This window comes from Pristiophorus japonicus, chromosome 4 (genome assembly GCF_044704955.1).
Source record: "Pristiophorus japonicus isolate sPriJap1 chromosome 4, sPriJap1.hap1, whole genome shotgun sequence".
Classification (NCBI taxonomy): domain Eukaryota; kingdom Metazoa; phylum Chordata; class Chondrichthyes; family Pristiophoridae; genus Pristiophorus; species Pristiophorus japonicus.
The window spans coordinates 166,125,561-166,150,650 of NC_091980.1; the positions used below are offsets into that span (position 1 = coordinate 166,125,561).

The 25,090-nt window shown below is 43.4% G+C and overlaps 1 protein-coding gene across 1 annotated transcript in view; it reads right to left on the minus strand.

The window, feature by feature from the left end:
- knl1 (kinetochore scaffold 1) overlaps window positions 1-25,090 on the minus strand; it is a 170,106-nt gene that overhangs the window by 126,873 nt on the left and 18,143 nt on the right. The window contains exons 2-4 of the mRNA XM_070878795.1: window positions 12,941-12,998; window positions 2,625-2,667; window positions 256-315 (exon numbers count right to left, since the gene is read on the minus strand). Coding sequence (XP_070734896.1) covers window positions 256-315; window positions 2,625-2,667; window positions 12,941-12,975 — 138 coding nt within the window. The 5' untranslated portion in view covers window positions 12,976-12,998. The remainder of the gene's footprint in view (window positions 1-255; window positions 316-2,624; window positions 2,668-12,940; window positions 12,999-25,090) is intronic.

A 25,090-nucleotide genomic window follows, 5' to 3' on the forward strand; every position in this document is an offset into this window, starting at 1 on the left:
GTTAGTCACTCTAGATAGGTTTCAGTATGGTTCATAACACCTTCTATCTCTCACAATCAATTAATTGGTACATGTAGGGCTGACACATCTCTCCTTTCCCAATTTACCCATTAAGTCACCCGTTGCACAAAGCTAGGACCTGCCTACAGTCCACATCTGCGATGCATTGGACACATCACATATACCTTAGGGTTTGGTATTATTTGTAGTCTAAACGGTTTTAAAATGTTACTTATTTCAGTAATTCTTTGTTACCTTTTGGCAGATATCAACTTCCTTCAGAGTTCTAAGTGGACTCCTGGAAACTTTCAAAATCTTGAGGGGGGAAAAAAATGGTAATTATTTAAGTATAAACAATACAAATGGGCCAACATTTGTCAGGGAGCAACTATGCATTAAGTCACTAAAGTTTGAGCAATTCTAAATATTGCTTTTTAAGCCATTGATATGGAGCAGTTTTCAATAATTGTACATCTTTGTACAGCTTGCACAAACAATTTAACCTGATACAATTGACTCAAAGTCAGGACCATTCTGATTAAATGAGAATTGATGCTCGGTAGGTGTCAGATTAAAATCCATCTTACGCTCCTTTACCCTGGCATCCATTATTTTTTTGATGAGTTCATATAGATAACACAGGACAACTCGAAGCACTGCTTATACATTACAGTATCACAGGTGGAGCAAGAAGCTTTGATACGAGGCATGCAATTTTTATGCAACTCAAAAATAATCAGAGTAAAATTATTTTTTAATACATGAGTACAGAAAGGTTATTTAAAAATGACACGAAATGTACCAGCATTACACTATTGCTATATCCATCTCGATCAGGCCAACATCCCCGGCATCGAAGCACTGACCACACTTGACCAGCTCCATTGGGCGGGCCACAGTGTCCGCATGCCCAACACAAAACTCCCAAAGCAAGCGCTCTACTCGGAATTCCTACACAGCATGTGTTCCCCAGGTGGGCAGAGGAAACGTTTCAAGGACACCCTCAAAGCCTCCTTGATAAAGTGCAACATCCCCATCGGCATCTGGGAATCCCTGGCCAAAGACCGCCCTAAGTGGAGGAAGAGCATCCGGGAGGGCACTGAGCACCTCGAGTCTTGTTGTCAAGAGCATGCAGAAAATAAGCACAGGTAGTGGAAGGAGAGTGTGGCAAACTGGACTCCCCACCCACCCTTTCCTTCAACGACTATCTGTCCCACCTGTGACAGGGACTGTAATTCCCATATTGGAATGTACAGTCACCTGAGAACTCACTTTTAGAGTTGAAGCAAGTCTTCCTCAATTTCGAGGGACTGCCTATGATGATGATCATAACTCAGTGCACACTTATACTCATCCAGGAGTGCTCATACTTTGTCTGTACATACCATGGAGTTCTGCAGACCACATATATAGTTTGAACACATGTTCCTATTAATTTGCATATACATCAACCTAACAATACATCTTGGTCCTCAGGTATGGGTTTAATTCAGCAATCATGGAGCAGCCTCGAAAACAGACCTTTCCAAACCTCTAGGCCTGTGATATTCAAATAGGAGAAACCAATACATAAACAAATTAAAACATCATTACTAGACCTTTGTGGCCACAATTCTGACATCCCAGAACTAAACTGTTGATTGATTATCATCTTTTCATTGCAAATTTTTAAGCTGTTGCTCAAATCAGGACTATTTCGAATTACATTGACCCCAATAGTTACTTGAATTTCACCAGGATATTATGATGAAAGTAAAACCATAAACCTGGAAATGCAGAGCAGATCAGTTAGCATCTGAACAGAAAAGGTGAATGTTTCAGGTGGGGTTCTTGTTTCAGATGCCGACCATCAGTTGTAGATGCACAATTCAGACAGGTGGGTAGGATAGTTTTCATTTAGTCCTTGTGCCAAAAATTGATTGGAAATTAAACATTAACATTTGTAAAATGCACTTTTGTTCATGAAACTGTGTGGATCAATTGTGACTTTGTTTCTTTTAACCTATGCATAATTAAATACAATTGATTTTAACACGGTAGCAGTACAATTGGCCTCAAGTTTCACAGGGAGTGGGGACGGAATTACCAGAGCTCCTCCTGATTACTGTCCAGCAACCTCTACTGAAAGTGCATGTACACAGAGACAGGATTGAGCTCATCCCTGATGCCCCTTACAAATAAATTGTCTGCTCACATATACTGTCAAGGTGGGCAAGTGAATAATGGACACTTGTCAAGGTACTGGAGGGTGTCTGTGGAATTTTACCTCACCCTCAAGAATTTAACACCTTCAGGCGAGAACAACTGCCAAAGAAAATTGATGAGAAAGATAAAAACGTTTTGAAAACGATAAAAACGTTTTGAAAAAGATAAGTTTAGATAGGGTGGCATGGTGCATTGGGATTATAAGTCAATGGATAAGTATTTAAAAGATCACAAAATGGATTTTAAAGACATCAAGTCTCATTTACTTGGCGTGATTCTAAATTTGACCCATTTGTCGAATCCCAGTTGCACCAGGTTAATATCCCAGACTTTTTCCCACATTACGGCAAGATTAAGGGGAGCAAGTGAAAATATCCCTCAGGACATGCAAAATGAACTAATAATTAATAAAAACTTACACCTGAGTGTGTCCTCTTGCATTTCCCTTCCCTGATTTCAGCACTGAAAAAGAAAAGGTTAGTTTTAGACCGACTTCTAATTCATTATTACTCTATTGCTGGTGATCTTTAAAGTCTGTTCATTTGACAAAAGTGTGATTTTGCAGTGGTGGAAACTGGAATTTTGCTTTTGAGAAAACACACTCATTGATAATACAGAAAGAGCAACATTTAACAATGCAGGTCATCAGACTGATATGCAGAAGAATACTTAACAGATTAAAGAGAATATAAAATATGGGAGGTTTGAACTACACGCACAGTCTCACCAAGACTTTGGAGACACTGGGATATGTCAGAGGGCAATGGCCAGTCATTGGGGCTGAATGCCATGGTAGTGAGGTGTGACTAAGAGAAAGAGGAGTTTAAGTTTGGTTGATGAGTATAAAATCAGCTACGATACACATCCCATAGTTGAACAGCTTGCCAGCACTTATTGCTTAAGCCCACATATGGAGAATGGCCTCAGGCGAAGAGGGCATCCAGCAGCCAAAGACTCTTGCTCTACCAACATGTGCTCATCCCAGCCCGAGTGTACAGAAGAGCATCACAGCTGACTGAACTTGGTGCCGGAGGCAGAGTGGCTGGATATGAAGTGAGCAGAGAGCCTGGAGTCAGTCTAAACAGCAAGACCCAGCACAGGATGAATGCAGTCCATTAAATCAGAGGTGATTGATCATCTAGATAGCAGTGAAGTTGAAAACTGCAAACGCAATGGTGTAAAACAGGAAGATCAGCAAACACAATGGCAAAATAGGAAGAAAAATCAGATCAACTCGAGATTAGCCCAGATAAGTAAACAGATTTTGCTGGCAAATTGCTCACATTCACTCAGATGAGCTCTACCAAAATCAATAGGCTTATTCTATCCTTTTCAATAGTTGTTTCAAATGAGCCATGTTGTTTTGCATTCACCAGCTGGGAGGAGTTGTTAGAACATGGACCTCAGAATGATAATGCATACTGAACATGGATATTAAATGTATACAGACATTTAAGACGACAAGTTTAGAACGTGGGAATTATATATGGACAGTATAAGCTAACAAAGAATTCATGGGGGAATAGCCATGACATCTCAGACTCGAGACTGCAAAATGTTACAACACTAACATATTGAAACAAAACCCACAGCTTGCAGAAAAACCTCAAGGTCTTATTAAATCATGTTATTAACCTGAAACATTAACAGAAGGTCTTTGTTTAAAATCAGACCATACTTAGGTCGGCTTATGAGTGGACAAAGGGAAAGAGGGATCAAAAGGGATAGGCTGAACTAGGATGTCACTCTAGCCCTATCTTGTTATCTTTTACCGAAAATGTATAATCGTCGTCCCTTTACAATGTAACGTCACTTTGTCCGTAGGAAGTGAGTGCGATCTATCAGAGTTGCATTCCTTCTGTCTGATAAGGTCCCCGATCGGGATTTGCTTTTTAAATAAAAGCTTGCTTTGTTTAAAGCACAATCGGTATTCGACTCAGTGATTTCACTGAACCAGATTGAGGGAAAAGAATCTAGACATCAACATTTGGTGTCAGAAGTGGGATCTCAACGGACGACTGCCGAAAACTTGCGAATTAAGAGCCAGACTAGCCTTGGACGAGACGAGGGGAAAGTGGCCACTGGAGTAAGTATACTTTCAATACTGCTCCAGTTTCCCCTGGTTTCAAAAGTCTGAGGAAAGTTTAGCCACTCGCTGGTTCTCAGGTAGTGTCTGAACGAGATCCAGGACTTCATCCTAGTGGCAATTCTTCAAACCGAAACCTATTATTCTCTCCACCCAACACACCTCCAATGACGAGATATTGGTTTGCTCCAAGCTATGTGATTATGATCTGAGCAATTATTGAAAAGGACATATAACATTACATAACATGCATAGTTCACAGCTAAGGCATTTCACAGACCAGTGTTTTAAGGACATTTTTGAGATGGCGAGAGATGTAGCACGATGAAGGGGTTTAGGGGAAGCGATCCAAAGTGCGTGTGCGAGATAGCTGAAGGCCCTGCCACCGTTGGTAGAGCAGAGGGGAAATGGAAGGCACGGGATGAGAGGTGCAAGAGCAGGTAGGGTTATGGTGCTGCAAAGGTTGGGAACAGCAAAGCAATAAAGGTATCTGAAGACAGTGACAAGGCTTTTCAAAATGATGAGCTGAGTAGTGAGAGCCACTAGAGATTGGTAAAAATAGGCAAGATAAGAGAGGACTCTGCAGAATAAGCTCCCCCTGGAAGAATTGTAATTATGTAGCATGGAGCTCAGTAGGTCAGTAAGGAGGGCACTCGCAATGTCAAGTCTGCCGGAAGCAAAGACATGAGGCAGTTTTCAGCAGTTGAGGAATAGTGGGTGGATGGGAGGTTAAGGGCGGACAAAATAGGCAGTCTTGTTGACAGACTGGATGTGGGGTGCAGAGGTCAGGCCAAGGTCACACAGAACACCAAGGTTGACTACCGTCAGATTCTGCTAGAGTGGGCATCAGAAAGGGGAATGAGATTGGGGTTATCTCATAAAGTTTCTTGGGAGAGATTGAACTTGATTCCTTCAGTGTTGCGGATGTTGGCTGCAACAAGTTCTGGCTCATTCACCATTTGCTATCAGAGGAGCAGTCAGAAAAGCGTGGCAGTAGTCACAGGATCAAGGTTGGTGGTTGTGCAGAGCTACAGCTGGCTAAGGTCGACACACAGATGGAAGGTGACTCCATACTTATGGATAGCATTTCCATCAGGAATACAGGAGGGGGACCAAGAATATAACTGTAGGAAGTCCTGGATGTGACTAAGTAGATACAGGATGAGAAGTCATTGCAGGAGATATGCTGGGCACAGGAAGGGTCTGTGAATAAGAATGGTGTGCTTGTAGGGATACGCATCAGACAGTGAACAAGCGATATTGCTTGACAACTCCCGTGTAGTAGTGGGCTTCCAATGGCATTAAGAAATTCTCTGTCCACACTCCTATAATGAGCTCATCTTTCATTTACTGCCTTCAAAATGCTATCCTGTTCATTTCTATAATCATTTTCAACACAAGATAATTCACATTCAGGGCTTCAGATTTCTGCAGTACCTTAAGACCAGTCTCTGAAGTTGGCTCAACCAAATTCTGCTATACGAGAATCTAAATTATTTGGCAGGCCAGAGATACAGAGCTCCAAAAAGTTACAAAAATGTTGGCAAATCATAATGCTCACTGTTGTAATTCTAGCATTTCAAAGTAATGTATCCCACATCCATTTACATAAAAGACAAAATGATTGTGGTTCCATTCCAACAAAATACATAGCTGCAGATTTTCTATCTTTCATCAACCAAATCGTTTCACAGATTGTTTGGAAAAAGTGGGGCAGAGATACATCTTTCGGTTTGGCTCCTGCTTCCTGCACTTGCAAGTACAATTGGCACAACAGGTGCAATCACTAACCATACCCAGTGGGAGCCAAACATGGAGCAAATCCAAACCATAAAGGTTGGGGAAAACTGCAAGGGAGAAATTCCAGTTTCCACAATTAGCAAACATAAGAACCTTGTTATTAAATGTTAAACATCTTTCATCAGGACCGGGTGGCCTACATCCTTGGGTTCTAAAACAGGTGGCTGCAGAGATTGTGGACGCATTGGTTGTGATCTTCCAAAATTTCCTAGATTCTAAAACGGTCCCAGCGGATTGGAAGATAGCAAATGTAACCCCACTATTCCAGAAAGGAGGGAGAGAAAACAGGGAACTGCAGGCCAGTTAGCCCGACGTCAGTCATTGGGAAAATGCTGGAATCCATTATTAAGGAAGTGGTGGCAGGGCACTTAGAAAATCATAATAGAATCAAAATAATTTTATGAAAGGGAAATAGTGTGACAAATACATAAGAGTTTTTTGAGGATGTAATTAGCAGGGGAGATCAAGGGGAACCAGTGGATACAATATAATTGGATTTTCAAGAGGCATTCGATAAGGTACCACATAGAAGGTTATTAAGAAAGATAGGATCACTGCTTGCATGTTGTCGTGGAGCAGTACTTTTGGGGGCATTCGAATCGGAGGAGGACGCTCCATAGACCCTCGCAGTTGACACTGTCAAAGGCCTTTGTAAGATCCAAGGCGGCCATGTATAATGGCTGGCGCTGTTCCCTGCAGCTGTCGTGCTGCAAAAATTATGTCTGTCGTGCCCAGGAGGGGACGAAATCTGCACTGTGACTCCGGGAGGAGCTCCTCAGCCACGAGGAGAAGACGGTTGAGGATGACTCTCGCGACGACTTTCCCAGTGGCTGATAGCAGAGATATTTCTCTGTAGTTGCCGTAGTCGGACTTGTTGGTGAGAGGCGGGAGCAGCGTCGGAGCGGCCTATAAAGGCCCAGCGGGAGCTCGAGAGCCAGCGGCAGTTGGTGACAGGCGGGAGCAGCGTCGGAGCGGCCTATAAAAGCCCAGCGGGAGCTCGAGAGCCAGCGGCAGTTGGTGAGAGGCGAGAGCAGCGTCGGAGCGGCCTATAAAGGCGTACCGGTGCAACTACAGCGGGAGAGAAAGCAAAAAAGAAGTAGAAAGGAATCAAAAGGTGACGTCACAGCCAAGGGGGTAAGTGATTGGCTGGTGATTGGTGAGTAGCTTTTCTTTTTCTTTTTTATATCAGTAAGTAAACTGTAACATTGTTGTTACCAATTTAAGGGTATCTAAGGGTTAAGGCATGGCAGGAGAACTCGGTCACGTGATATGTTCCTCCTGTACCATGTGGGAACTCAGAGACACTTCCAGTGTCCCTGACGACTACATGTGAGAGAAGTGTATCCGCCTTCATGTCCTGACGGACCGCGTTGCGGAATTGGAGCTGAAGGTGGATTCACTCTGGAGCATCCACGATGCTGAGAATGACATAAGTGGCACGTGTAGTGAGTTGGTCTTACCGCATGAGAAGGATCCACAGCCAGCTAGGGAATGGAAGACCAGCAGGAAGAGTAGTACAAAGAAGGTAGTGCAGGGGTCCCATCTGGTCATCCCCCTGCAAAACAGATACACTGCTTTGAGTGCTGTTGAGGGAGATGACTCATCAGGGGAGAGCAGCAGCAGCCAAGTTCATGGCACCGTGGCTGGCTCTGTTGTACAGGAGGGCATGAAAAAGAGTGGGAGAGCAATAGTGATAGGGGATTCAATCATAAGGGGAATAGATAGGCGTTTCTGCAGCTGCAATCGAGACTCCAGGATGGTATGTTGACTCCCTGGTGCAAGGGTCAAGGATGTCTCCGAGCGAGTGCAGGACATTCTAAAAAGGGAGGGAGAACAGCCAGTTGTCGTGGTGCACATTGGTACCAACGACATAGGTTAAAAAAAAAGGATGAGGTCCTACGAGACGAATTTAAGGAGCTAGGAGCTAAATTAAAAAGTAGGACCTCAAAAGTAGTAATCTCGGGATTGCTACCAGTGCCACGTGCTAGTCAGAGCAGGAATCGCAGGATAGCACAGATGAATACGTGGCTTGAGCAGTGGTGCAGCAGGGAGGGATTCAAATTCGTGGGGCATTGGAACAGGTTCTGGGGGAGGTGGGACCAGTACAAACTGGGCGGTCTGCACTTGGGCAGGACCGGAACCAATGTCCTAGGGGGAGTGTTTGCTAGTGCTGTTGGTGAGGAGTTAAACTAATACTGCAGGGGGATGGGAGCCTATGCAGGGAGACAGAGGGAAACAAAAAGGAGACAAAAACAAAAGACAGAAAAGAGATGAGTAAAACTGGAGGGCAGAGAAACCAAAGGCAAGAAACAAAAAGGGCCACTGAATATAAAAGGGCTGCAGGAGGGGTCAAAACTAAAAATCATGGTTTAAAAACTAGGATGAAAACACTCGACCTAAATGCACGCAGCATTCGAAATAAAGTAAATGAGCTGACGGCACAAATCATTACAAATGGGTATGATTTGGTGGCCATTACAGAAACATGGTTGCAAGGTGGCCAAGACTGGGAATTAAACATACAGGCGTATCTGACGATTCAGAAAGATAGGCAAGAAGGGAAAGGAGGTGGGGTAGCTCTGTTAATAAAAGATGATATCAGGGCAGTTGTGAGGGATGATATTGGCTCCAATGAACAAAATGTTGAATCATTGTGGGTGGAGATTAGAGATAGTAAGAGGAAAAAGTCACTGGTCGGCGTAGTTTATAGGCCCCCAAATAATAACTTCACGGTGGGGCGGGCAATAATCAAGGGAATAATGGAGGCATGTGAAAAAGGAACGGCAGTAGTCATTGGGGATTTTAACCTGCATATCGATTGATCAAATCAAATCGCACGGGGTAGCCTGGAGGAGGAATTCATAGAATGCATACGGGATTGTTTCTTAGAACAGTATGTAACAGAACCTACAAGGGAGCAAGCCATCTTAGATCTGGTCCTGTGTAATGAGACAGGAAAAATAAACGATCTCCGAGTAAAAGATCCTCTCGGAATGAGTGATTACAATATGGTTTAAATTGTAATACAGATTGAGGATGAGGAAGTTGTGTCAGAAACAAGCGTACTATGCTTAAACAAAGGGGACTACAGTGGGATGAGGGCAAAGTTGGCTAAAATAGACTGGAAACACAGACTAAACGGTGGCACAATTGAGGAACAGTGGAGGACTTTTAAGGAGCTCTTTCATAGTGCTCAACAAAAATATATTCCAGTGAAAAAGGAGGGCGGTAAGAGAAGGGATAACCAGCCGTGGATAACCAAGGAAATAAAGGAAAGTATCAAATCAAAGACCAATGCGTATAAGGTGGCCAAGGTTAGTGGGAAACTAGAGGATTGGGAAAATTTTAAGCAACAGCAAAGAATGACTAAAAAAGCAATAAAGAAAGGGAAGACAGATTACGAAGGTAAACTTGCGCAAAACATAAAAACAGATAGTAAAAGCTTTTACAGATATATAAAACGGAAAAGAGTGACTAAAGTAAATGTTGGTCCCTTAGAAGATGAAAAGGGGGATTTAATAATGGGAAATGTGGAAATGGCTGAGACCTTAAACAATTATTTTGCTTCCGTCTTCACAGTGGAAGACACAAAAACCATGCCAAAATTTGCAGGCCACAGGAATGTGGGAAGGGAGGACCTGGAGACAATCACTATCACTAGGGGGGTAGTGCTGGACAGGCTAATGGGACTGAAGGTAGATAAGTCCCCTGGTCCTGATGAAATGCTTCCCAGGGTATTAAAAGAGATGGCGGAAGTTATAGCAGATGCATTCGTTATAATCTACCAAAATTCTCTGGACTCTGGGGAGGTACCAGCGGATTGGAAAGCAGCTAATGTAACGCCTCTGTTTAAAAAAGGGGGCAGGAAAAAGGCAGGTAACTATAGGCCGGTTAGTTTAACATCTGTAGTGGGGAAAATGCTTGAAACTATCATTAAGGAAGAAATAGCGGGACATCTAGATAGGAATAGTGCAATCAAGCAGACGCAGCATGGATTCATGAAAGGGAAATCATGTTTAACTAACTTACTGGAATTCTTTGAGGATATAACGAGTATGGTGGATAGAGGTGTACCGATGGATGTGGTGTATTTAGATTTCCAAAAGGCATTCGATAAGGTGCCACACAAAAGGTTACTGCAGAAGATAAAGGTACGCAGAGTCAGAGGAAATGTATTAGCATGGATAGAGAATTGGCTGGCGAACAGAAAGCAGAGAGTCGGGATAAATGGGTCCTTTTCCGGTTGGAAATCAGTGGTTAGTGGTGTGCCACAGGGATCAGTGCTGAGACCACAACTGTTTACAATATACATAGATGACCTAGAAGAGGGGACAGAGTGTAGTGCAACAAAATTTGCAGATGACACTAAGATTAGTGGGAAAGCGGGTTGTGTAGAGGACTCGGAGAGGCTGCAAGGAGATTTGGATAGGTTAAGTGAATGGGCTAAGATTTGGCAGATGGAATACAATGTCGGAAAGTGTGAGGTCATCCACCTTGGGGAAAAAAAACAGTAAAAGGGAATATTATTTGAATGGGGAGAAATTACAACATGCTGTGGTGCAGAGGGACCTGGGGGTCCTTGTGCATGAATCCCAAAAGGTTAGTTTGCAGGTGCAGCAGGTAATCAGGAAGGCAAATGGAATGTTGGCCTTCATTGCGAGAGGGATGGAGTACAAAAGCAGGGAGGTGTTGCTGCAACTGTATAAGGTATTGGCAAGGCCGCACCTGGAGTACTGCATGCAGTTTTGGTCACCTTACTTAAGGAAGGATATACTAGCTTTGGAAGGGGTACAGAGACGATTCACTAGGCTGATTCCAGAAATGAGGGGGTTACCTTATGATGATAGATTGAGTAGACTGGGTCTTTACTCCTTGGAGTTCAGAAGGATGAGGGGTGATCTTATAGAAACATTTAAAATCATGAAAGGGATAGACAAGATAGAGGCAGAGAGGTTGTTTCCATTGGTAGGGGAGACTAGAACTAGGGGGCACAGCCTCAAAATACGGAGGAGCCAATTTAAAACCGAGTTGAGAAAGAATTTCTTCTCCCAGAGGGTTGTGAATCTGTGGAATTCTCTGCCCAAGGAAGCAGTTGAGGCTAGCTCATTGAATGTTTTCAAGTCAAAGATAGATAGATTTTTAAGCAATAAGGGAATTAAGGGTTACGGGGAGAGGGCAGGTAAGTGGAGCTGAGTCCACGACCAGATCAGCCATGATCTTATTGAATGGCGGAGCAGGCTCGAGGGGCTAGATGGCCTACTCCTGTTCCTAATTCTTATGTTCTTATGTCCCCCTTTTTAAAGATGGGCAAACGAGCCAAAGGTGGGCAGCGGAAACGTTACAAGGACACCCTCAAAGCCTCCCTGATAAAGTGCAACATCCCCACTGACATCTGAGAGTCCCTGGCCAAAGACCGCCCCAAGTGGAGGAAGTGCATCCGGGAGGGCGCTGAGCTCCGAGTATTGTTGCCGAGAGCATGCAGAAATCAAGCGCAGACAGCGGAAGGAGCGTGCGGCAAACCAGGCTCCCTGCCCACCCTTCCCTTCAACCACTGTCTGTCCCACCTGTGACAGAGACTGTGGTTCTCGTATTGGACTGTACAGCCACCCAAGAACTCATGCTAAGAGTGGAAGCAAGTCTTCCTCGATTCCGAGGAAATGCCTATGATGATGATGAAGTAGGATAAAAGTAGATGGGGTTGGGATAATGTATTAGCATGAATAGAGGATTGGTTAATGGACAGAAAACAGAAAGCAAGAATAAACGGTCATTTTCTGGTTAGCAGGTTGTAACTAGTGGGGTGCCACAAGGATCAGTGCTGGGGCCTCAACTATTTACAATCTATATTAATAGCTTGGATCGAGTGTAATATATTCAAGTTTGCTGATGATACAAAGCTAGGTGGAAAAATAAGCTGTAAGGAGAACATAAAAAACCTGCTAAGGGATTATAGACAGGTTAAGCGAGTGGGCAATAAGGTGGCAGATGGAGTATAAAGTGGAGAAATGTGAGGTTATTCAATTTGATAGGAAGACTAGAAAAGCAGAATATTTTTTAAATGGTGAGAAACTATTAAATGTTGGTGCTCAGAGAGATTTAGGTGCCCTCATACAAGAAACACAAAGTTAGCATGCAGGTACAGCAAGCAATTAGGAAGGCAAATAGCATATTGGCCTTTATTGCTCGGGGATTGGAGTATATTAGTAAGGAAGTCTTGCTACAATTGTACTGGATTAGAGTACTGTGCACAATTTTGGTCTCCTTATCTAAGGAAGGATATACTTGCATTAGAAGTGCCACGGAGGTTCACAAGATTGATGCCTGGGATGAGAGGCTGTCCTATGAGGAGAGATTGAGTAGATTGGGCCTGTACTGTGTGGAGTTTTGAAGAATGAGAGGTGATCTCAATGAAACATACAAAATTCTGAAGGGGATTGACAGGGTAAATGCTGAGAGATTGTTTCCCCTGGCTGTAGAATCTAGAACTAAAGTGTCATAGCCTCAGGATGACGGGTTGGCCTGTTATGAGGAGGAATTTCTTCACTCAGAGGGTTATGAATCCTTGGAATTCTCTGCTCCAAAGGGCTGTAGATGCTTAGTTGTTGTATATTCAAGGCTGAGATAGATAGATTTTTGGACTCAACTGATATGGGGATAGTGCAGGAAAGTGGAGTTAAGGTTGAAGATCAGCCATGATCTAATTGAATGGTGGAGCAGGCTCAAGGGGTGGTATAGCCTACTCCTAATTCTTATTTAAGATTAAGAACTCGCTAGTATACTGTACGTTTATGTAATAGGAAAGCTAAAAAAAAAAGCATGTGAGGTGTTACTCATCACAGAAGTTCATACTTAGCCTCTGAAAATGCACAACTATTTTCATCCATGGTTTAAACCAGAAAGTGAAAACCTGTAGAAGACAGAAAAAAATTACAATTCAATAGCAAACAAAAACATTTGCCTCAGCCCTCCAAACTTCAACTAAGGAATATTGTGTGGCCAAGGTACCAGAATTAAGGCCTCAATAGTAAAACAATGCATTACAGATCTGTTCAGTTCAGATCCTGCAACAGCGACAACACAACAACTCCTTATGTTGCCCTCCCATTTACCCACTGAAGTCGCTTGTCGGCTCATTGCAGGCCAATTGAGTACACAAAGAAGCTGTTTTTTCTGTGCACGTGTCTCCTTAGAACTGGTATTGTCCGCCTTGGCTTAGTGGTTGGTCGTACTCTCGCCACCAAGTCAGAAGGTTCTGGGTTCAAGTCCCACTTCAGAGACTTAAGTACATAAACTAGGTTGGCATTTCAGTGCAATGCTGAGGAAAGTGCTCCACGGTCAGATGTGTGATCTTTCAGATGAGACGTTAAACTAAGGCAGTGTCTGCCATCTCAGGTTGACAGTAAAAAATCCAATGGCAGTATTCGAAGACGAGCAGGGGGGGTTCTCCCAATATCCTGGTGAATATTTATCCCTCAACCAAAAGCATATCATTTATTTCAATTGCTATTTGTGAGACCTTGCTGTGTGCAAACTGGCTGCTGCATTCCCTATATTACGACAGTGATTGCACTTCAAAAGTATTGCATTGGCTGCAAAACTCATCTGGACTCCTTGAGGTCATGAAAGGTGCTGATGTGGATATCTGAACGGAATATATGGAATTAAGGACAGTAAAGTAAACGGGATATATGAAAATGTATAAGCCATGGAAGAATAGCTGGGAGAATGTCAGATTGCAAATAGTGCAACATCAGCTTAGCTAACAGTCTGTCTCAAGGTTTCAAGTCACTAATCCTGCCAATAATATATAATTGTAACATGAAATACATCTGCAGAATTGCAAGGTCTCAGTAAATAGTCACACCATTAGATTGAAACATTTGGAGGCAATACTTGAGCTTTCAAGAAGAACATCTCATATAGATTGACTAATGAGTGTCTGAGTTAGACTGTCAATCCATTTGTATTTTGTTATCTGATTTCAAAACTGTATAACTGTTAACGCTTTACGATGTAACTTCACCTATCCGTAGGGAGTGTGTACGCTCTATCCAGAGAGTATATCTTCTGTCTGATAGGTCTTACTGGCCGGTAATAAAGACTGCTTTGTTCAAAGCACAAGAGGTATTCGACTCAGTAATTTTACTGAACCAGATTGAAGTAAAAGAATCCAGGAATTAACATTTGGTGTCAGAAGTGGGATCTCAACGGACGACTGCCGAAAACTTGCGAATTAAGAGCCAGACTAGCCTTGGACGAGACGAGGGGAAAATGGCCACTGGAGTGAGTATGATTTCAATACTGCTCCAGTTTCCCCCGGTTTCAAAAGTCTGAGGAAAGTTTAGCCACTCGCTGGTTCTCAGGTAGTGTCTGAACGAGATCCAGGACAATCTGGTGAATACCTTTCAAACTTAGAATAGGGATAGAGATAGGGAAATTGTGCGATGACGCAAACCAAGCGGCGACTTGGAAAGGGAAAGATAGTTAGAGCTAGATAGGGATAGATGATCAATCATGGATCCAAAAAAAATTAATAGGAAAGAAAAGAGACTCTTGTGAATGTCTGTTTAAATGAGAAATGCTTCTGTGACTTTTACTGTAAAAAAAAAGCCGGGGAGTTGTGGTTTGTTTTATCTCAAACAGAATGAAAGTTTGTTTTAACCCTTCGTAGTGTTGTCCTGTATGTGGGAAGTTTAAGAGTGTGAACCTTACTAAATTACGTATATTCGGATGATAAGTTACGGAGCCAGGAAATGCACAAAGGATAGGTTTGTTGAAAAAAAAAAGAAAAAAATTACATGGTCCCGGTGGTTAAAAAAAAAAAGAAAAACTTGTTGAAAGAAAACATTCAGAGAAGGCACAGCAAAACAACTGAGATGGATTCAAAAGGATTTAAAAAAAAAAAAATTATATTAAATAACACGACCTTGAGGCTGGAACAATTGAGATAATGAAAAGCAGTCCACAGCCTACGTGCCAGACTTCTCTCTAGTTATAAAAAAAAGTAACGTACTAAATAGGTGCTGAAAGAAAAAAATGTTCTGAGATTTTAAATTATGAAAAATATAAAATCACTCCTGTCCAGTTGGCAGAAAAACTCCATTAAATTAGGGCTTTCATTGACTGATTGAATTTAAACTGCGCAGTAACGCGAAAGGATAGGGAAATTTGGAGACTAAAAGAAATTAATTGAGGCTCATAAGAAATCAAAATTAGAAAATTAGGCTCACAGGGAATAAAATGGGGATTTAAATAGAGGATAGGTGTTCAACTCAGGTACGACGTCGACCTTGTATATCACTTGGCCCGTCTAGGCTCTGATTGAATTTTAAAAAAAAACCCCGCAGCAACTCGGAAGGTAGGGCCGACGCGAACGCGCGGCCGAGAGAAGGGCCGAAGCGAACGCGCAGTGAAGCGAACGCGCAGTGACGTAGACGCGCAGTGACGTAGACGCGCGGTGACGTAAACGCGCAGTGACGCCGACGCGTAGTGACGCAGAGGCGCAGCAACGCGAATCGCGAAAGTCAGTGCTAATGGCAGTAAGTCTGTAAGTCTTAAAGTGTTTAGAGTTTTAAGTTTAGTATTAAGATCGCGCGGCTATGCGGACCGTGCGGTGATGCGGGTAATTTTGTAGATCGTGCGGCTATGCGGACCGTGCGGTGATGCGGGTAATTTTGTAGATCGTGCGGCTATGCGGACCGTGCGGTGATGCGGGTAAGTGTTAGAAGTCTTTGTCTATTTTGTAGATCGCGCGGCTATGCGGACCGTGCGGCGATGCGGGTAAGTGTTTGAAGTAAAGTTAAAGTATCTTAACTCGCGCGGCGACGCGAGCCACGGGTCGACGCGGATTGCGCGGCGACGTGAACTGCGAGGCAACGCGGATTGCGAGGCGACGTGAACTGCGAGGCAACGCGGATTGCGAGGCGACGTGAACTGCGAGGCGACGTGGTAGTTTAGTATTAAGATCGTGCGGCGACGCGGACCGTGCGGTGATGCGGGTAAGTGTTAGATTTGGAGTTAGTTAAAGTCCGTGTTAGTTCTGTAAAGTCTGTGTCTATTTGTAAGTTTGTTTAAATTGCACGACGACACGAACGCGTAGCGACACAGTAATACGAGGGGCAGTGTGAAAATGGGAAATCAGTTAGATAAAACCACGGATGCGGATAGTCCGCTACAAAAGTTATGTGAGGAATTCCCTGAAAGAGCTGAAGACTTTAGAAAATTATCAGGAGCCCTGAACAAATTATTAGGGGATGACCAGTGGCCTCTAAGTGACACTAGAAGCGTAGAGGTAAAAAAAAAAGCACAGGGATTAATTTGGAGAAGGGGACGAGGAAAAGGGGATAAAAAAAATTTAATTGCAACCTGGCGACATTATTGTCAGAAATTAAAAGATGCATCACTTCTATCGAGTTGGCAAACAATGCTATTAAATTAGGACTTGCATTGACAGAGGGAACACATGTTAAAACTGTAGACGTCTTTAAAAAAAAAAGAATGAATGTGCGCACGAGAAACTTGCTAAGAGATCCTCTGGGACCTCTGAGAAAGGTATTGATCAACTACAAGTTAAAATGGCTGGCTTTGTGTTAACCGAGGCTGATGATGAAATTGATGAGTGGCCACTGACTCAGCGCCCAACGGCGCCTCCCGCACCCCCTGGCCTCTTGCTCCAGTCCTCTTCCCAACACCCTCCACCTAACACTCCAGTAAAAAAGAGTTAGGAACAACCACATATCACCAAAGCAACAAACCCAAACTGACTCCTCATCCTCTGATAGCGATTCGGATCCCCAGTTTACAAGCAATACAGCCGAAAGGACCAGATCTCACACTCGAAAGGGCAGAACTATATCTCAACATCACAAACAGTCCCGTAAATCTTCTAGTCAACCTACCAGTCCAAGTTGTGAAAGACATAGCAAACACCCCCGCCGATCGAGACGCAGAACTGTCAAGCAGTCAGACAGCTCTGAAACATCCTCCGGCCTGGAAATGATTTCCAAGATCCCAAAGTCCCGACACCAATTCCCTGTCAGACCAATGCCAAACCCTGATGCACAACAAGCTGCAGACCACCTCTCTATAGATGTCTGTGATCTTCAAACAACTATTTGATTGCTCACGCTATCCGGACAGATGGAAAGGGCAGTTAGATATTATTGGCAGAAAAAGAAAGGGGAGGGGGGAGGTGCGCCCCCAACCCGGGTCAAAACTGAATACGTGACTAGAAAGGAAGAGCCATCTCGGGAGGAAGGATCAATAGAACCGCAGTGTTGCATACAGGATTGGATGGATAAGCAAGGATACGGTTATACTAAACAACCAAACGGCCCGAGCCCTGCTAATAAACCTCCCTATTGTCCCCGGCATGGTATGGGAAGAGGCCGGGACTGGGTAAGAGGATTGACTGTTTTAATTGTGGGCAGGAAGGACATTGGAATAAAAATTGCCCCTACCGTCAGCATGGAAAAGGAAGAGGAGGAAGAGGAGGGGGGCAAGGGGGGAGAGGAAGATCTTACACTAACTTCTCCCAGAACAACCCCTTTGGTCAATTGTCCCCCGATTGACTACGCAGCTTGATTGTGCAGGGATCCTCCCCGGACGACGAACCCATTCTGAATGAGTGGCAACCCTTTTTGATAGATACGGGAGCCTTCATGTCTTCTGTACAATCAAAGCTTAAACTCCCTGCTTCTACTGAAACACAGGAACTTTCAGGATTCCTGGGACAAATCTCGACATTCCCAGTGTCAGAACCGGTTAAAATGGGTTACCAGGAAGAATCGGTGGAACATCGAGTTGTTATCACAACCAATCTGGACTGTAACTTGATGGCTAGAGACCTCCTTTGCAAATTCCAGTTGCATTTGGAGTGTGGAGATAACGGGATTATTGTAAAACAGGAAACCCTTAAGCGGCAGTATTATACCACTAGAACCCCTCAGTGGTGGTCTCTGGACCTGCCGCAGGCACCCTGTCACGTGACCCTAGCATACGATCCCAGTGGAAAGAATCAGGACCTGCAGAACTTTTATCAGGATCACGAAGGGGAAGTGAAGGGAATTCTATTAAGGGCTAGAGTGACTGGACTGGAAAGAGAGGCAGATTTTGTGGAAGTGGATAAGAATCTGTGGAAACAGCCCCTAACAATGGCACCGCATATTGCTCGTGAAGTATTAGCCCCTCACCATGCTAAGGATTTGGGAGTTATGGTACGCAAGGCCATAGATGAGGCTGACCCTACCAGCCGGGATGTGCAAATAAATCATGGCCGAACAGTCCAATTTAATGGGGACCCCGAGAAAGTATTAACAACTCTATGGCATCATACTGGCTTGGACATACCTGACTATGTGGATCCTCATGTGTGGGCAGAGGACCCCTCCGAAGTGGGTTATACTCCCATTAATTGAGATCCCAGTGCAGGGCAATGTGGACTGGCCCTCTATCCGACAGAACCCACTGAAATCACAGGCAATCCTAAACTGACTTTTCGGCACTGTACTGCAATTAATCCGGCCTGTTTTCTTACTGAGCCACCCCAAGATGAGGAAGAACCCAGTCATGATTGTTTATCTTTAATTTAAGAGGCCACATCAGTCAGGGAAGATTTAGTTGATGTACCAATGGAAGATCCAGACTGTATTCTTACTGAGCCAACCAAAGATGAGGAAGAACCCAGTCATGATTGTTTATGTATGTTGACGGAAGTACTTCTATTAATCCAGAAGATACACGAATCTCAGGATACGCCATAGTAAACCAGGAGAATCAGGTCTTGGAATCTGCCACTTTGAAACCGCCTATTCTGCTCAACAAGCTGAACTATTCGCCCTCACCCGAGCCTGCATCTTGGCCAAAGATCTCAGTCAATATCTATACCGACTCTAGGTATGCCTTTGGGGTGGCGCATGATTTCGGACAATTATGGAAAAATAGGGGATTCCTAACCTCACAGGGGAATGAGATATCTCATAAACAGTTAGTATCTGATTTGTTGCAAGCCCTCATGTTCCCCAAACGCATTGCCATTGTACCAAGAGGCCAAACAGGCCTCTCGTGACCAACAGATGGTAGTGCCCAAAATTATGAGTCAGACTAAAAATCCTGCGAAGGATAAGTTAGCCTCGGAAAAACCAATGCCAACCATCCAAGATGTTATAAAAGCACAGGGGGACGCTCCTGAAAAAGATAAACTGTTGTGGAAATATTATGCATGTACTTATGACAATGTTTCTAAACTCTGGACCACTCCCGCGGAACAGACTTGCATGTCTGACGAGTTGGCCTCATGGGTTATAGAATGTCTGCATTTTGCTACTCATTGTGGAGCAAGGACCACGAGTGACACACTTTTGGCTACTTGGTGGCACCCTAAACTCCAGGCGCTCAGCCAGAACATCAGTAGTCGTTGCCTGGTTGGCCAGCAACATAATCCAGGGAAGGGAGTCCCCTGTGATTGGGGTAAAACGCCCCTACCCGAAGGTCCCTTTGAGACATTTTAGTTGGACTACATTGAGTTGCAAAAAGTTCAGTGTTACAGATATGTGTTAGTAATAGTAGATGTGTTTAGCAGATGGATTGAAGCCTACCCTAACCTGGACAATAAGACTCAGACTGTTGTTAAGGTGTTAATGAGGGAAATTGTTCCTAGATATGAGATCTCAGCTAGACTGATGACCACCTATGTTCTTTCTCTGACTCAGGCTCTGCGACTAGTTCACAACCAGGTTCAAGATGCTCACCTCGACCTCCCAGTTTTACCCGAATTGTCCCTCGTGGCACCAGGGAAGTATGGATTCGGAAGGGATTAGAGCCACAATGGGAGGGGCCTTTTTAGGTGTCACTCACTACCCCCACTGCAGCCAAGGTTGAGGGGAAAAATGCCTGGGTTCACCTGCACCACTGCAAGCTCATCACCATTTAAACAAATTTTGCTGGTTAGTCTAATTCCTGTTTCTGTTCCAGATCTCCTCCTCCCTATAGCTGAACAAGGCAGTTGAAGGAGGATCAGTTTGACCAAATACACTGACGGAGACCTGAAGGGAAACGTGAAAACAGAACTCTTTTTATCAGCTAAATAATTGGACTATTTATAAGATGAGATTGTGTCTGTATGCTACTGTCTGCATAATAGTGTTGATATATGACAGTTTTGGTGCACGGGAAGGAAGACAAAGGCGAGAGCTCCATGTAAACACCTTTTTGTATATGTCTTACGTTTATGCGGAAAAAGGGCACTTCACTAGATGCTGGGTGTGTTCACATATCCCTATACATTCCAAAGGGGGAATTCCTTTGCGCACCGTTCCCCTGACCCTAACTGAGACTGTTAGATGGATTCAAAGAAACGATATTGGAACAGGTAGCTCACCGCACTGCTGAGGCTCTGGAGGGCATCACAGCTGAAATGGTAGCGATAAGGACCGTAGCATTACAAAACCGAATGGCCCTCGATTACCTGTTAGCTGAGAAAGGGGGAACGTGTGCCCTGATAGGATCTGAATGTTGCACTTACATTCCTGATAGTTCAGAAAACATAACCCACCTTGCCGATCACATAAGGAGGGAGGTGAAAAAGTTATCCACACCAGCAAAAGAACTTAGCAGGTTTGATTGGTTTCTGGGTGGATCTTGGAGATCCTATCTAATACATGGGGCAATTGTTCTCATCATAATAATTACCTGCTGTTTGATTGTTGGTTGCCTTAACCTCTGCTGTAAAGCAATGACAAGGTTAGCAGACCCTCTTGTGGTCAAGGGTTCCCGGGTTATGATCCAACAAACTAGAGAACTACTCAACAATGCAATACTCATAGAATGATCCTAAATGTTATCATAGAATGATAAAAGGGGGGATGTGGATATCTGAACGGAATATATGGAATTAAGGACAGTAAAGTAAACGGGATATATGAAAATGTATAAGCCATGGAAGAATAGCTGGGAGAATGTCAGATTGCAAATAGTGCAACATCAGCTTAGCTAACAGTCTGTCTCAAGGTTTCAAGTCACTAATCCTGCCAATAATATATAATTGTAACATGAAATACATCTGCAGAATTGCAAGGTCTCAGTAAATAGTCACACCATTAGATTGAAACATTTAGAGGCAATACTTGAGCTTTCAAGAAGAACATCTCATATAGATTGACTAATGAGTGTCTGAGTTAGACTGTCAATCCATTTGTATTTTGTTATCTGATTTCAAAACTGTATAACTGTTAACGCTTTACGATGTAACTTCACCTATCCGTAGGGAGTGTGTACGCTCTATCCAGAGAGTATATCTTCTGTCTGATAGGTCTTACTGGCCGGTAATAAAGACTGCTTTGTTCAAAGCACAAGAGGTATTCGACTCAGTAATTTTACTGAACCAGATTGAAGTAAAAGAATCCAGGAATTAACACTGGTAAATACAAGTCTTTTTAAAATTCTTTCACAAGATCTTGAAGTTCCAGTGATGTGCTTTGCTTGTGGTGTAGCCATCTCTCAAACCCTCAACAGACAAGTTCAGCAGAGATAACTAAAGAAGTTAAGGATCACATTAGATTGAAAGCAGAAGCTTATAATGTTGCAAAGCCTGAGGATTGGGAGAGTTTCAGAAATCAGCAAAAGGTGACCAAAAAATGTATAAAAAGGGAAAATTAACAAGAAAAATAAAAACAGACTAAGAGCTTTGACAAGTATGTAAAAAGGAAGAGTAGCAGAAAAAGTAAACATTGGTCCCTTAGAGACAGACAGGAGAAATTATTACGGGGACTAAGGAAATGGCAGAAACTTTAAATAAATACGTTGGGTTCAATTTTCCCCGTTCATTTGTGCTGTTTTTTTGGCACGCACCGTTTTTTTGGGCATATTTATTTTTTCCAAAGTTTCCCTTTGTGATCTGCGCCGGCGTAACAGACTTAGTTACGATTTTTCTAGGCCAGTTTTTTTTTTTAAAAACGTCATAGTTCCCTCATGTCTGTACTGGTTTTTTCAATTGTTTGCAGTTTGGCCAACGTTTTTTTCTCTTAGGTCATCGTATCTGGCCACTCCCGAAAAACCTTCTGGCGAGTTAAGAAAACCAGCGCACATTCACAAATCTACGCTGAAATACGCCATTGTTTTTAGATCGAAGATTTTGGAGGGAGTCAATAACACTGTAAAAATCAATAATAAAGTTCAACTTTTTTTTTTTAAACCTGTCAACGTAGAAGTGTAAATTTGTTGGATTTCAGAAGTTCTCTTATTTTTTAAAACTCACTCACACGCCACCAGCGAATGGCTTGAAGCAGGGCTGGAGGGTCGTAGCTCTGGCTGGCAGAATCGGCCCCGCGCCCAGACACAGCAGCTCGGGGCTCGGCTACAATATAAGCTGTGGAGGACAGAGTGTAATGTATCCACATTTGCTGACGATATAAAGCTAGGTGGGATAGTAAGCGGTGAGAAGAACACAAAGCGTCTGCAAAGGGATATAGATAGACAGTGAGTGGGCAGTAAGATGGCAGATGGAGTATAATGTGGGGAAATGTGAGGTTAATCACTTTGGTAGGAAGAGTAGAAAAACAGAATATTTTTTAAAATAAATAGTGAGAAACTTTTAAATGTTGGTTTTCAGAGAGATTTGGGTGTTCTTGTGCAAGAAATACAGAAAGCTAGCAGGCAGGTGCAGCAAGCAATAAGGAAGGCAAATGGCATGTTGCCCTTTATTGCAAGGGGGTTAGAGTAAAAGAGCAAGGATGTCTTGCTACAATTGTACAGGGCCTTGGTGAGACCACACCTGGAGTACTGTGCACAGTTTTGGTCTCCTTATCTAAGGAAGGATATACTTGCCTTGGAGGCAGTACAACAGAAGTTTACTCGGTTGATTCCTGGGATGAGATGGATGTCTTATGATGAGAGATTGTGTGGAATGGGCCTATACTCTCTGGAGTTTAGAAGAATGAGAGGGGATCTCATTGAAACATACAAGATTGTGAAGAGGATTGACAGGGTAGATGCTGAGAGGTTGTTTCCCCTGGCTGGAGTATCTAGAACTAGGGGGCACAGTCTCAGGATAAGGGGAAGGCCATTTAAGACAGATGAGGAGAGATTTCTTCATTCAGAGGGTTGTGAATCTTTGGAATTATCTGCCCAGACGGCTGTGGATGCCAAGTCTCTGAATATGTTCAAGGTTGATACAGATAGATTTTTGGAGTCATGGGGAAATCAAAGGATATGGCGATCGGGCAGGAAAGTGGAGTTGAGGTTGATGATCAGGCATGATCTTATTGAATGGCGGATTCCTGCTTCTTATATGTTGCAGATTTTGACACGGAGCTGTTACAGTACAGCAGTGGGCTTGCTCTTTTGCACTTCGACATGCATGATGCAATGACTTCGCACACAAAGAAGCAGTTGGCTAGAGAGCAGAACACCAGACCCACGGACAGGTCTGTGGACGCCAACTTACAATCAACAGCACTTTAATAAAACAAAGCAAATTAATTATCAATATGCAGCTTTCCGTGCAGCACAAGTTACAGATCAGGTTAAATTCTCAAAAGTAAAATGGAAATTGCTGGAATGATGCTGACAGACCTGCTATGTATTTCCAGCATTATGTTATTTCAGGTTACCAAGTGGTTTTTTTCCCCTCATTTTTATCTGTATAGAGTACAGCAAAGGAAAGACTCACATTTACTGTGCAAGGCATAGTTTAACAGAAATTCCAGCATTTCAGCAGTAACAAAAGCAGTTACTGTAGCATATTTCTATTCAGTACAATCCACAGCTTTTTCCCCATCTCAGTGCTCATAAGACTCATTTCCTCAAAGTCCAACACCTGCTCCCGAAACTCACTTCCAAACTACCTCTGACCACCTAGCTTTGCCTTCTTGTGTCCATGATTACAAACATCGACAACCTCTTTCTTCTGACATCGCTTTCAGTTTTAAAAAAGCCTTTCATCCACAGCTAGTTACTACAAGGTCTCTAAACATGTTGTTGTATTCACCTCACTCTTTATTCAAGTTCAACCAGTCCAGTTTCTGACCTGAGTGCGGCTTCACATCACCAATGGTATCCCATGTAAGCAATTCTGCAGCGCACTGTCCCTTCTTGACTTGACCACTGCATCCTTTTCCACCATCTCTTCTCTATAGGCCACCTCCATTTCATTGTGCGCTTGTTGTTCCACTCCTCAGCTTATCCTCATTTGTCCAGACCATCACCTTCAGTGTGTTACAGGGAACGATCCGTGGTCCCCTCCTATTTATCAGTAGAATGCAACTAGGTATCATCAACCAACCATATCCAATTCTACCTCTCCACCAACAAATGAACACCAGGCCTGCTACTCTACTACCTATCCAATAAAGTGAATTGTAACTTTGTACAACTCAACATTGGCAAAAGTAAAGCCTTCGAGTTGAGCACCAATGTGCTCCTGCTGCTGACTACCTGTCTGGCTGGCTGCTTGCTCAGATTGAACCAGGAGGTATGCAATACCAGTGCTCTGTTAAACCCTGAGAAAGCAGTTAACGGATACGATGTGATTGGCATCACGGAGACATGGCTCCAGGGTGACCAAGGCTGGGAACTCAACATCCAAGGGTATTCAGCATTTTGGAAGGATTGGCAGAAAGGAAAAGGAGGCGGGATGGCATTGCTGGTTAGAGGAAATCAATGCAATTGCAAGGAAGAACATTAGCCTGGATGATGTGGAATCGGTATGGGTGGAGCTGCGGAATTCCAAAAGGCAGAAAACGCTTGTGGGAGTTGTGTATAGACCACCAAATAGTAGTAGTGAGGTTGGGGACAGCATCAAACAAGAAATAAGGGATGTGTGCAATAAAGATACAGCAGTAATCATGGGCGACTTTAATCTACATATAGATTGGGCTAACCTAACTGGTAGCAATGCGATGGAGCAGGATTTCCTGGAGTGTATTAGGGATGGTTTTCTGGACCAGTATGTCGAGGAACCAACCAGGGAGCTGGCCATTCTAGACTGGGTGATGTGTAATGAGA